At 39.5% G+C, this 11,670-nt stretch overlaps 2 protein-coding genes across 2 annotated transcripts; one reads left to right on the forward strand and one right to left on the reverse strand.

Annotated features, from left to right (window-relative positions):
• Positions 1–144: 144 nt before the first annotated feature.
• LOC111338252 (trypsin-2) lies at positions 145–3,289 on the forward strand. Its single transcript, XM_022944692.2, has 4 exons — positions 145–310; positions 1,611–1,803; positions 2,167–2,431; positions 2,661–3,289. Exons 1-4 carry the CDS (start codon positions 196–198, stop codon positions 2,784–2,786), a joined length of 699 nt encoding a protein of 232 aa, XP_022800427.2. The 5' UTR covers positions 145–195; the 3' UTR covers positions 2,787–3,289.
• Positions 3,290–4,986: 1,697 nt separating this feature from the next.
• LOC111338239 (adenosine receptor A3-like) lies at positions 4,987–10,034 on the reverse strand. The gene is made up of 2 exons (XM_088724604.1): positions 8,563–10,034; positions 4,987–8,466 (listed from the first exon to the last, which is right to left on the reverse strand). The coding sequence occupies exon 2, from the start codon at positions 7,684–7,686 to the stop codon at positions 6,778–6,780; it is 909 nt and encodes a 302-aa protein (XP_088580730.1). The 5' UTR covers positions 7,687–8,466; positions 8,563–10,034; the 3' UTR covers positions 4,987–6,777.
• Between the last annotated feature and the right edge of the window lie 1,636 nt (positions 10,035–11,670).

The raw sequence follows: 11,670 nt of genomic DNA on the forward strand, positions 1-11,670 counted from the left end.
ATTCGGTGCGCGTAAGCTTAGAGTAGCTCCTTTACAACCTTTCGGTTGCGATCAAAAATGAAGAAATGCCACATTGGTACGATCTACCTCCCTCACCGTAATTTTTTGGGCGGGTAAGTGGTAGGTACTGCTTCATGTAAGCTTGTTTAAATGTTCGACATATGAATTGGTTCCACGCCTTTCAAATTCATCACGATGGTTCGTCGCAGTGGTAAAAACTGTGGTAGAGCTTTTTCGAAGGTTGGTTTCTTCCTTCTTAAGCTTCTAAGACTTTTTCTTACCATCATGGTCTGTGTAGTCTTTATAGCAGGTAAGCTCTCATACACTTTAAATAGAATATCTTCACGTCCATTCAAATTGCCGTAGTGCCGGACTTGAACAGATCGTAAAGGAACAAACTCAATTGACGAACTTCAGAGTACTCAAAGCAGAGTATATATTATAGAGACTATAGATAATCCAAGCCAAGCGAGTTCACACCAGCGTTACGTTTTCATAAAGAATTTTTGATGTGTTCTGTCGGAGACTATCGTTTTTGTTGTCCTCATCGTGTAGTTAACATTAAAAAAAATGTTTTCGTTCTCGAGAGGCCCACGAAGGTAGTTTCTCCGCTCTTTGCAACCTGTTTCTTTCTGCCTCTATCGTAGATTTGTTCTTGTAAAATGTTTCCTTAAGGGCAACAGTAAGAGCACAAATATGTAAATGCTCCACCAAATCTTAGGAAATCCTACAGAGGGAAACGAGCTGAATCTTATTAGAAAGATTTCTCCTTTGACTCAAATTATAGTACCTTAGCCAAGATCGATGTCTGATCATGCGTAAACTTTCGAATCCATCGCCTTTTCGGAATCTTTTCCCCGTATGTTCTTTTCTGTTGGTCTCTTTTTCGGGCGTAGAAGGCGTATGGATATTTTGGGTGTCGTTGCTTCAAACCCTAGACGACTGGGGCGATTAGTGTATAAAACCGCCGATACTTGGCATGTCCGATATCGGTAATGATCAAATTCGCAGCGAACGGCGGAAACAATTGCGGAGTGTGTCAATGGTTTTGTACACCGTCTTAGATAACAAGTGCGCGATCGCATCAAGCCCCAAAACTCGCCTGGATCCCAAGACTGTAACGGATAATAGTAGTTGGTGTTATTATAACACATTTCTAAACGATAACTTCATCTTACCTGTGTATGTTCAGCTAGTTATTGTATTTTCTGCTAAGAATGTAATCAGTTTTGTATTGCCAGCGCAAGTAACTCGTCTTATAAGTGAAGTAAGAATCGTTCTATAGGTAGAGTACTGTAATGAGGCCTGCTTTGTAAGTAGTGTATGTAGTAATTGTGTTTTTTAAGTTAAAATTATTAAGAAAAAAAATTGTAGTATTTTTCTCGTCTCTAATTGGCTCTGACTTTCTGCAGTTACCACATTAATTCGTGTCCGCGGCCAGCAATAGTTCAAAACAAAGGTTCAAAGTTATATTTTCCAACTAAAATTTAAGGAAAAATGGAGCTGAACGATGGGAGGCTTTGGCGACGAAAATAGTTTTAACCCACTTATAATAATATTTGAGATAATACATCTAACATGTTAAAGATAAATGTACTTTTCGTTTGAAGATGGATGCGGTATTCGCACGCGCTCTCGTATAGTGGGAGGCTACCAAGCTGCACCTCATTCGTGGCCTTGGCAGGTCATGCTTATGACTCCTAACCATGAGCCTTTCTGCGGGGGAACATTATTAGATCAATTTTGGGTTGCCACCGCGAGCCACTGTTTGGACTATTTGAGAGAAGGAGATGTTATAGTTAGGTAAGACAAATTCTATGTCGAATGCTGTGACAAGTAATAAACAACATTCGTTCGATCCAATCCTTTTTTTCGCTCATAAAAAATTATTATTCTTGAAGTGCAAACGAAAAGACGTTTATCGCTTTGCCAAGTTGGTGAAACTTTGAACTTCACTGCTTTAAGAGGATTCATGGTTGACGCATCAAAAATGACGGGCTGAAATACACGCGTTATCGTTTACAATCGTTGTGGTTTCGCAATCGAAATCATTAATATTTGCAACTTTTCACTTTCATACATGAGAATGGTGAAAGAAAGCTATCAATTTTTCTTGGTAGAGGATGATATGAAAAAAATTAGCTACCATAATTATTTGTCATTTAGAGCTGGTATTCACCACCGAACCAAGATAAATAAATGGGTGCAGGACTTACGGGTGCGACGGATTTATCGACACCCGAAGTACAACGATCCCGTTATGTTCGCAAATGATGTGGCCTTGCTCCTGCTGGACCGACCCGCCCAGTTAAACAGCGCAGTCCGCCCAATTTGCTTGCCTGACAAGGATGACAAACCTGGAACAGATTGCACGGTGACCGGTTGGGGTCGCTTGGGTCATTCTGGTACGCATCCAGACTTTCTCATGCAGGTAAACGCACCATTCAAGGTTGAAGATGTATTACTTTTAAAATGTATTAAAAATTTTAGAGATAAACACGGATTTTCGAATGCAATATAACTTTCCTTTTCAGACGAACCAGCAAAGTCTCGAAAAACAGCCTTGCAAGACTCAGTCACACATTTTTAACTGCGGTTTGTCGTTGACCTAAAGATGCGAGTTTTCTTTTCTTTCCTTCTTTTTAAAATCTTTTTGTCAGGTGACCATTCCCATCGTGCCCTATTCTACCTGCCAAAAGATCTACCCAGGAGACGTCCACGAAAGTATGCTGTGTGGAGGACATCTGGAGGGCGGAAAAGATGCTTGTGTTGGTGATAGTGGTTGACCATATGTTTGCGAACACAAAAATCACATTTGGAAACTGGAGGGAATCGTTAGCTGGGGTTACGGTTGTGGATGGGAGAACAACCTGGGTGTTTATACCAATGTCACTCATGTACGTGGGTGGATAAAGAGTGTATCACATATATAATAACATCAGTGAATAGCTAAAAATTAATGATTTTACCGCTTTTGATCGATTGACTCTTATTGACGAAAAACGCCTCCTGTTTGCTCAATATTAGAATAAAATTAAAGATGTTTGTGCTAGTATTTGAAATGCAGCCTATATAAGTGAAAACGTAATTGTTAATAAATATTGATGTGATATCATAATTTCTCTTGGTATGTGGTATTAGGTATGTAGCATTAGGTATTGGACAATTTGTGAGGAAAATTTAAAAGTACGTCATGAAGTTGGTAGACATTTTAAACTCTTAATCAGGTTGTACTTCACTAGAATTGATTAATTATAATTACAGTAAAGTTAAAATTTTTGGGCAGTCATTCCTATTTCAAGATTCATTACTAAATAATTTACTTTGCCCAGCTGTTTCTCACTTTCCTTCCTACTATCAGTATATTATTGAATCCAATATCTTGTTGCATCCGAGAGCCTCTCCTGTCCACACATAAAGATTACTGAGGCTGAAAGGCTTACTAAAGTAAAGAACGAAGCAAGTTATTGGATGCAAATGTTTGTTTGTAAAGCCTCGGAAACCTGACGTATCGAATACGTAAAGTAAACTCGCCAAAAAGAAAAAAATAGCCCAAAACTTGGAATCACTTCATGCTTCAGAATCCTAGTTAACACGCGTTGATTAATTCAAAGCTTCAACTCCCCCCCCCCCCTTCTCCCCTGGTAGGCCCTGAGTAATTGAACTTGTAAAGATCGGTTCGTTCAAATTCTAACCCCCCCCCCCCCCTGGGCTAAAATTGCGTTTAAATGCCCTAAAATCGTATGGTTGTTAGAGTATACTTTCCTTTACAAACAGGGTTTCTCGATCCTTACTGCCGGGATCTGGAAATTTAATTGAATTCCACCGGCCATGCGGGTTTGGCAATGCTTTTGGCTTAAAATCATTATTTTGGAATAACACAAAGGTGTCGGGTCAAAACAGAAATTATGTTTAACAGTAAGAAAAACTGAGGGCATGAGATCGTTCAGATGAGATAATATTTGTAAATTCTTATGGAAGACAGCCAGCTACTACTGTCATCTGCAGCCACAGGAAACTAGAGACTGCCCTCTTATAGCCCGTATATGTGGTCGAGTATGTTAGCGGAGCCTTCTGAAAATCTTCGACTAACAAAAAGTTGAGATCACTAAACACAATGGTATACCGATGTAGTTGTACCATGTTGTAATAAGATCACTCCATTTTGAGATCATTGCAGCGACTGAAAATTGTATCCAAACGATAACACGAGTCAAAGATGTTCGTTTCAGTCACGGATGTTTGCACGAATGTCAGGACTTTTCTATATCGCAGCCCTAACTAAAGGGCGAGGAGCCTTTCTGCGGTAATTGTTTTTAGCGTCAAAAAGATACGGAACCTTATAAATGAACAATAATAAAGCGTAAGATGCTCGACTAACAACAAAAACTCCTGTTTTGGAGTGCAATAGAGACCCCAACTGGAACACAGAGACGGCAAGAGATAGGATCGACGCATGGCTCAGGTTTAACCAGACAGAGAAGCAAGAGTTTGGACAGTGGATTCATGGGAAGATTCGTTTGGAACTGCAACTTAACACTGAAGAATCGGTACGTCCCCCAGGATGCTCCAACTGAGACGAAAGTAATTGAAAAGTAAAGAAAGTAAATTGAAACGGAAAGAAAGGTTAACTACAGGTAGAAATCTCCTGTTAAGTCTGCCGAGCACGAATCGTTTAATTTCTGCCGTGTCACTTCAGTGTAGTGTGATGTTGACATTTCGATGCAATGACTTTACAGATATTTGTTCACGCGTTGTTCACCAGTATCCTTCGATAACTCTAGTTGTCACAATCGAATGACAAATGTTTCATTAATTATTTACCGCAAGTATTCAGTAAATAAAAGCCTTGAAAGACTGATGAAGGGGAGACGCAGACGGAACAATTATCGCCAATTGAAGGATAAAAGAAATCATTTAACTGCAGATGAAGCGAAAATTCAGTGGAATGAAATGACATCTGCCCAGCATGTTCGATCAACACATTTATTTATATTAGACCAATTTTTTATTTCAGTTCGCTTTTACGGTCTTCTTGTTATCAGAAACTTCGTTTATCTGCATGGTTTTCTTTCTTCCACCCATGGCAATAGCTTTGGACATTCATGGTATGAAAATTTTGAGTAACTCATTTGCAATATAGCCGTCCTACTGACCGCAGAATTATCAATTCAGTGGCAATTTGATTTTAGAGTGCAAAAACGCCATACGGTCTAATAAAGAACCAGAGAACGGTAAACTTGAATTAAAATAACTAAAGCATCAACAAAACCCTTTTCCCGAGGACAGAGCTGAATAATGAAATGCTACGTCAGCGGGTATGCGGTCAACTACGCGGGCTCAAGTGTCCTAGGTCTAAAATTTAGCGAAATTAGCGGAAAATAATAAGGGCTGACCTTTAAAACCGAGGAACTCTGTTTTCGTCGAAGGCACTTTCCTATTTCCAAAGGTTGAAAGGAGAAAATTAATTTTTGAAAATTTTTAGGGGGTGTACCAAATTTTTGGAGGTTGTTCTGTAAAAGAAAAGCGGCAAGGAAAACGACGCCTCGGAGCAACAGAATAGGAAATCAACCATGCGAACGACTCAAAATCCGTGTTTCCGCGGGAAAACCTGGCGCATGCGTATACGTTATTCAGCTCTGTCTTTCCCGAGTGATTCTTGAATCAAAACTATGAATCTAGGAGAGATGACAAGTTAAATGATGAAGTAACCGTGTGATGAACTTTCTCGATTTGCATGATAATTTTAAATCCTGCATGAACGAAAATAGTCTTAATATCTTCCTAATATCATAGGATAAGGTAAAGGAAGCAAGCAGTAGTTGTAAAAGCGGTTCGCTTATGGTGTTCGCCATAAGGAGGTAATTATTTTTCACCGTCTCTGCCTATTATAACGAGATTCTCAGCAGCCATTCTTCGTCCGACAATCTGTGACCCTGATCTCTAATGGGTGTGGCCAAAATTTTAAGCACCTATTGTACTCATCCTTCTGAAAGTCCTCAAACCTAAAAGCTACAAGTTGCAGCGGAGACCCTAATATAATCAAAGATGATAGGCTTCGGCAGTTCAACTGACTCTTATTTGATCGTCATCCATCTCTCGGCGTTGTTAGGTTCGTTCTGTGTCCCTGCAGTTCTAGTTCGTTTAGTTCCTCGGTCACGGCAGGTGTTAAACACGAAGGCGCGCTATAAAAAGAGCCTTATGTCCCACTGGACCATTTGTCAATCAACCGTCGTGTGATGTAGAACTCTTAGAGTCAAGTCAGCTTGAGCTACAGCTACTCCAAAGCAGTGAACAGCGGGCGCATTCCTCAAAATTGTTTTATGTCTTCATCACGATACAAGAATTTTTGAGATTTCTATTTCCTTTCTCCAATGGAAAACTGTCTTTATTTGTGGCGGTAAATTTGAGATCGAAGTAGGTGGAAGTAAACAATAGATATCTCATTAGCTCCTTTTGTTCGTCTACCAGCATTTGAATTTGACCCGCACACGTCAACGGGGAGTGACAAATGAGCCTAGGTCTTCCCAGGGAAGACTTCCTTATATAGCGCGCCTTCGTGTTTAAAAGACCCTAGAGCAGCCTCAAGGAATCCATTTCTGTGCATTGTGCCACTTCAGTGTGGAATGCTCGACTGACATATTAATAAATAAAGGCTCATAACCATTCCGCGTCCTTCCTTTCTTCGTAGTTTCCCCCGAGCGATAAAAACAATTGCCGCTTTAAATTGATGCGTAAGATAGCAGAACTATCTTTCCTAATAAATGACATTTTGATTTAGTAGCACAATTTCCTTAATGTGTCCTTCAATGCTTGTCTCACTTCAGCGATCTTCCAGCAATAAAAAATGGGATTTAATGCTGAATTCAAGTAGATTAAAATGATACTGTATTGAGCAGCGAGAAAAACTGATGGTGTGAGATCGTTCAGATTGTATATAATATCAGTAATTTGGTATGGTAGGTAACAAGTTATTAATGCCAATTGCAGCCACAGTGCACTCGCGACTACCCTTTTATATCGCGTGATGTTCAGTGGACTTGTCTCATTTGTCTGCACTTGTGGTTGAGTTTGATGTTGGCGGAGTCTCCAGAAAATCGTTGAGTACGAAAAAGATGACAACACTAAACACAGTGATATTCCAATGTAGCCATACCATGTTGTGATACGGCCGTTCCATCGTGAGATGACTGCAGCGAATGTGGAAAGCACCCAAATGAGAACAAGAATCAAAGATGTTCGCTTTAAAGTGACAACATGTCTGTATCTCAACTTTAACAACAAGGCGAGTAGTCTATCAACGCTGATTGCAGTTAACGTCAGCAAAGACACAGATCCTAGGAGGTAACCCAGGATAAAACGTAGCACTTTAGAATATCGACACAAAGTCCAGTTTTTTACTAAAATTGATATCCAAAAGGCACCACAAATAGGCTGGAAGATCAGTCCAACGCATAGATCACTCGCGGCCAAACCACGGAGCAAGAGTTTGGATGGCGGATAAAGGGAAGACTCGTGATGTAGGGCAACAAGAATCAGCGTATTCCCCAGGATGGTCACAATGGCGAGGAAAATGTTCAAAACCAACAGTATTGTCAATTGCAGTTGTAAACCCTCTTGTAAAATTTCCCAGCATGAATCTGTCAGGTTTTGCTCCGTCGTTTTATTTCTGTTTGATGTTGACATTTTCGTGGTAAGAAAATCCTACTATTTCACTCCAAGGGTTTAATTCTACAGGAATGCTGGTCGGTAATAGTTAACTGTCGGCGCCTGGCCTTAGAATCGGCTTATGTTTCGCTGATCGTCTTTCACTGATATCCAGTGAGTTAAATCGTAGATGCTCTTGCTCATAAAGAAAAACACTGCAGGCTGATCAGTTGTAGCCAATCAATTAATAAGAGAGCCAGTTACTTGACGACAGTTAAACAGAGGGCCCCCCAAGGGATCGCTGGATTATAGTTTTCACTTAAATTGGTTCAAAAAAAGAAAAGTGAACTGAAAGCAGCATGCACCATTTGTAGAGAAATACGTTCGACTAGTCGTTAATTAATCAGTGTCACCAGCTGGAATTATTCTAATTTGCATGCTTTTACAGCTGATCAATTCTATTTCCATATTTGCACACGGAAACAACTACTGCCGAGTCTAAGTACGGTTAAATTGATTATATGAAAATTCTTATTTTCCCAACACGTATGCAGTTAGTACGTCTGTACGTATTTGTGGCAATTTTGGTTTTTTTCTTCGTGTATCTTTTAAGTGCAAATTCACTAGTATAGTTTCGAGAAGAATCTTCTAAAAATGTGGACTGTCATGTAAATTCAAACTGCTGAACTCTTATGATTGGCATGTAAATTAGCGTGAACCTGGTGACGGATAAACATACCTCGCATAATTATTTGTAAAGAAGTAATAAAAAAAAAAAATAAATGGCTCTCGTCGAGGATGGCCGTTTCAAGGTGTCTCCTGTAAATCAAAATAGATAAATCCGTGTGTGTTTCAAAGTCTAGCGACAATTTTAATACAGAAAATCATATCACAAACTCAGTAAACTATACAGACCTGGTACAAAACAATTCTGTTTGCGTTTGATGTTGACATGTTGTACAAAAAAATCTTCCTATCTTCGTACAGGAGTGAAATGCCAAATGATCGTGGTTTGGTAATAGTTGACAGCCAGAGCCTTAGAATCGGTCCTATCCACAAACTCAAAATGCAGATCTCCCTTGGATGAAAGCCTTTCTATGTGTTAACAAATTAGTGGGAAACAGCCGAAATTTCTCGTATTTGCATGCTTTATTTTCATAATGTTACACAACAATGATTTTTCTGATAATCAGGGTCATTACTACCAATTTTTGTTACGTCTAAATTCGTTGTATCTGATACAGAAATTAAAAACCCTTGTTTATCCAGCAGGTGGTTGTTATGTAGTTAGATCTTTTCGTTAGTAAACTTTATAAATTGCTGGCCAATCCGATGGCTGTTGTAAGCTAAAGTGGAAATCGATTTGTATGGGCACGAGAAGAATCAACTTTAAATGTTTTTGACTGTCAAGTAAATTGAACCGGTGAAACTCCGGTTGATTGGCAGTTGAATTAGCGAAACCCTGGCGATAGATGTTCGTGCTTTGAATTATCAATCACTAGAAAAAAAGCTATTGAAGAAAGTCTCTTGGTAAAAAAAAAGTATCAACGCTTCACCTTTGATTCTTAGGCCCTGTTTATACGTCGCATTGGAGACGAATTTAATTCACACGAATTTAATTCTAGCAATTTTCTTCGACGGTAAAGCGACGTCTAAAACGAATTAAATTCGTCTGGCGAATTAAATTCGTCCTAGACGTTTTATCCGTATGCCCCAGACGGATAAAACGTCTGAAATGCGAGTCAGTTTTATACGTCGCTTTTCAGTCGCATCGAAGTAAATGCATACATTATTTTTCGACGACACAATATATTCCACCGGTTAATTTTGAGCCCACGCTCACAGTTTTCACCTGCATGGCATGCGTAAGGGGAGAAGAGTTCCCGCGAAAATAGAAAACATGGCGACTGCTGGAGCCCTTTTCCGAAAAACGTTGAGTCAGACTTGTTGGTCATGCGAGGCTAAATCGAAATACAGTTGTATTTCATGTGACAGACCTGTATGTGTTCGTTTGGAATGTTCTGTGGCTGAACTGGATGAAGACGCGGAGGGATGGGAGCCGGGGAAGCGAGTTGGGTACTGTCTTCCTTGTGCAAGAAATTATACACGAACATCCACTCCTCGGAGCCCAGAAGCATCTATCTTGGTAAATTTGGTAGATGAAACATCTTCGCTATCAAAACAGAATGATCAAGATTCAGATTTAAGCAGTGACAGCGAGGAAAAGAAGCCACAAGTCCCCAACAAAAAACGCAGAAAGCAGCCTAAAGATGGTCATTGCGAGAGCCCCGAGGAAACCGCGGTAAAAGTGAAGAAGCGTGGCAGAAAAGCAACGTGGTTGGAGACCCAGAGAACCTTCTTGGGAAGCTGGTTTTCACGAACACCAAGAAAGCATACAACACTGAGGCTTATCAGTCTGTGCTAAATAAACTGAACGAAAAATATGAAGATTCATTCCCATTCACAGTAGAGTAGATGAGAACCAAGCTTAAATGGTGTGTAACCACATGCAAGAGGATCTGTCTTACCGTGAAGACAGCAACTGGAGTGAAGAGGCTGACTGACGAGAAAGGATATGGGAAGTGGTTCGACGTACTCTACCCTACAGTAAAGTCACGTGATTCATGTCAGCCTGAGCAAGCTCGTGAACCTTCAGCCAATGAGAGTAGTGCCAAAGAAATCATTGAGAATGGGAGCAGTGATTGTAGTACTGTCGAAGGTAGTACAAAGGAGCCTCCTGAGAAGAACATGTTTGTACCAGTTAAGAAGAAAGGTAGAAAACATAAATCAGACCAAATTGCATCAACTGTAGATTTAATAAGATCTGTAATTGAGAATGACCAACAAAACACCTCTTGGAAGGCATTCACGAGGAGATGAAACTAGCAAGAGAATAAGAGAAAAGGTATTTGGACATACTGTTGGGTTCAGGTCACCACCCCTTCCAACAGTATCAACATCATGGCGCATATAGCAGCACACCTATGTTTTCCAACAATGGTGTGCCTGGAAACCAAACTCAGACAGGGATTATGTACCCCCCTGAGACTGCTGATGGTTTCACTCAATACATTTATTGACTCAGGTTTTCTGACATTTGCATGTTTAAGAATGTGTTGAACAAAAAATGCAAGATCCATTTTTGTTGCATTTTCTACTTGGTTTAGGCTTATTTTGATAATAAGCTTCTCATGAAAACAGTGGTTTTGAAAAGAGCGAATACTCCTCAAACAACATTGGAGGTCTTTGTTAATATGTTTCATTTTGTTTCATTAACAAATATCTGTTGCAAATTTAATATTTTAAAGAACTCAAAACAGCTATAAAGCTACAATAAAGTTTGGCTAACATAGTTACCCATGTTTGTTTCCTAAGGCCTTGTCAAATGGTAGACATGTTGTAGGTAAAATCTGTTCTCAGGTTAAACTGGAGTTTCCTTTGTTTCTTATCTCTAATTATTCATGATCGTGAGTAATTAGAGTTAGGAGACAAAGGAAATTCTGAGTCAACCTAGGTTAAAAACGGTTTTACATATGAGAACAGGTTTAACCTACAACAGACACACCATGCCAACTGTCACGATTTTACGGTCATTGCTTTCAGACTTTCAGGCTTGTGAAACCACACAACATTTATACAACAAGGTATAATCTCCCTAACTCAGAAGTCCTTTGGAACAATTCCTCATAGAGGTTGTTAATATCATACTTAGGGGTAGTATGCTTAAAATGTTTGTAGATTATTTCACCCTGAATTGAAAACTCAACTTTCAAAAATACCATAATTTTTTTTTGCCCTTCCACACTTCTGCATGAGCATTGTTTTCAATTTCTTGTGGGACTTTAAACTCTCGCCAGATACTGTAATTTATATTAAAAACATTGCTTATGCAAAGTTATGGATGGAAAAAGGAGTATTATGGTACTTCTTGAAAATGCCCAATACTCAAATGGCTTAATTCAGTGGTCCAGCAAGGTCGACAAGTGTAACAGCATATTCACAATCATGATGTATTGCATACTT

This window comes from Stylophora pistillata, chromosome 6, assembly GCF_964205215.1.
Source record: "Stylophora pistillata chromosome 6, jaStyPist1.2, whole genome shotgun sequence".
Taxonomy (NCBI): domain Eukaryota; kingdom Metazoa; phylum Cnidaria; class Anthozoa; order Scleractinia; family Pocilloporidae; genus Stylophora; species Stylophora pistillata.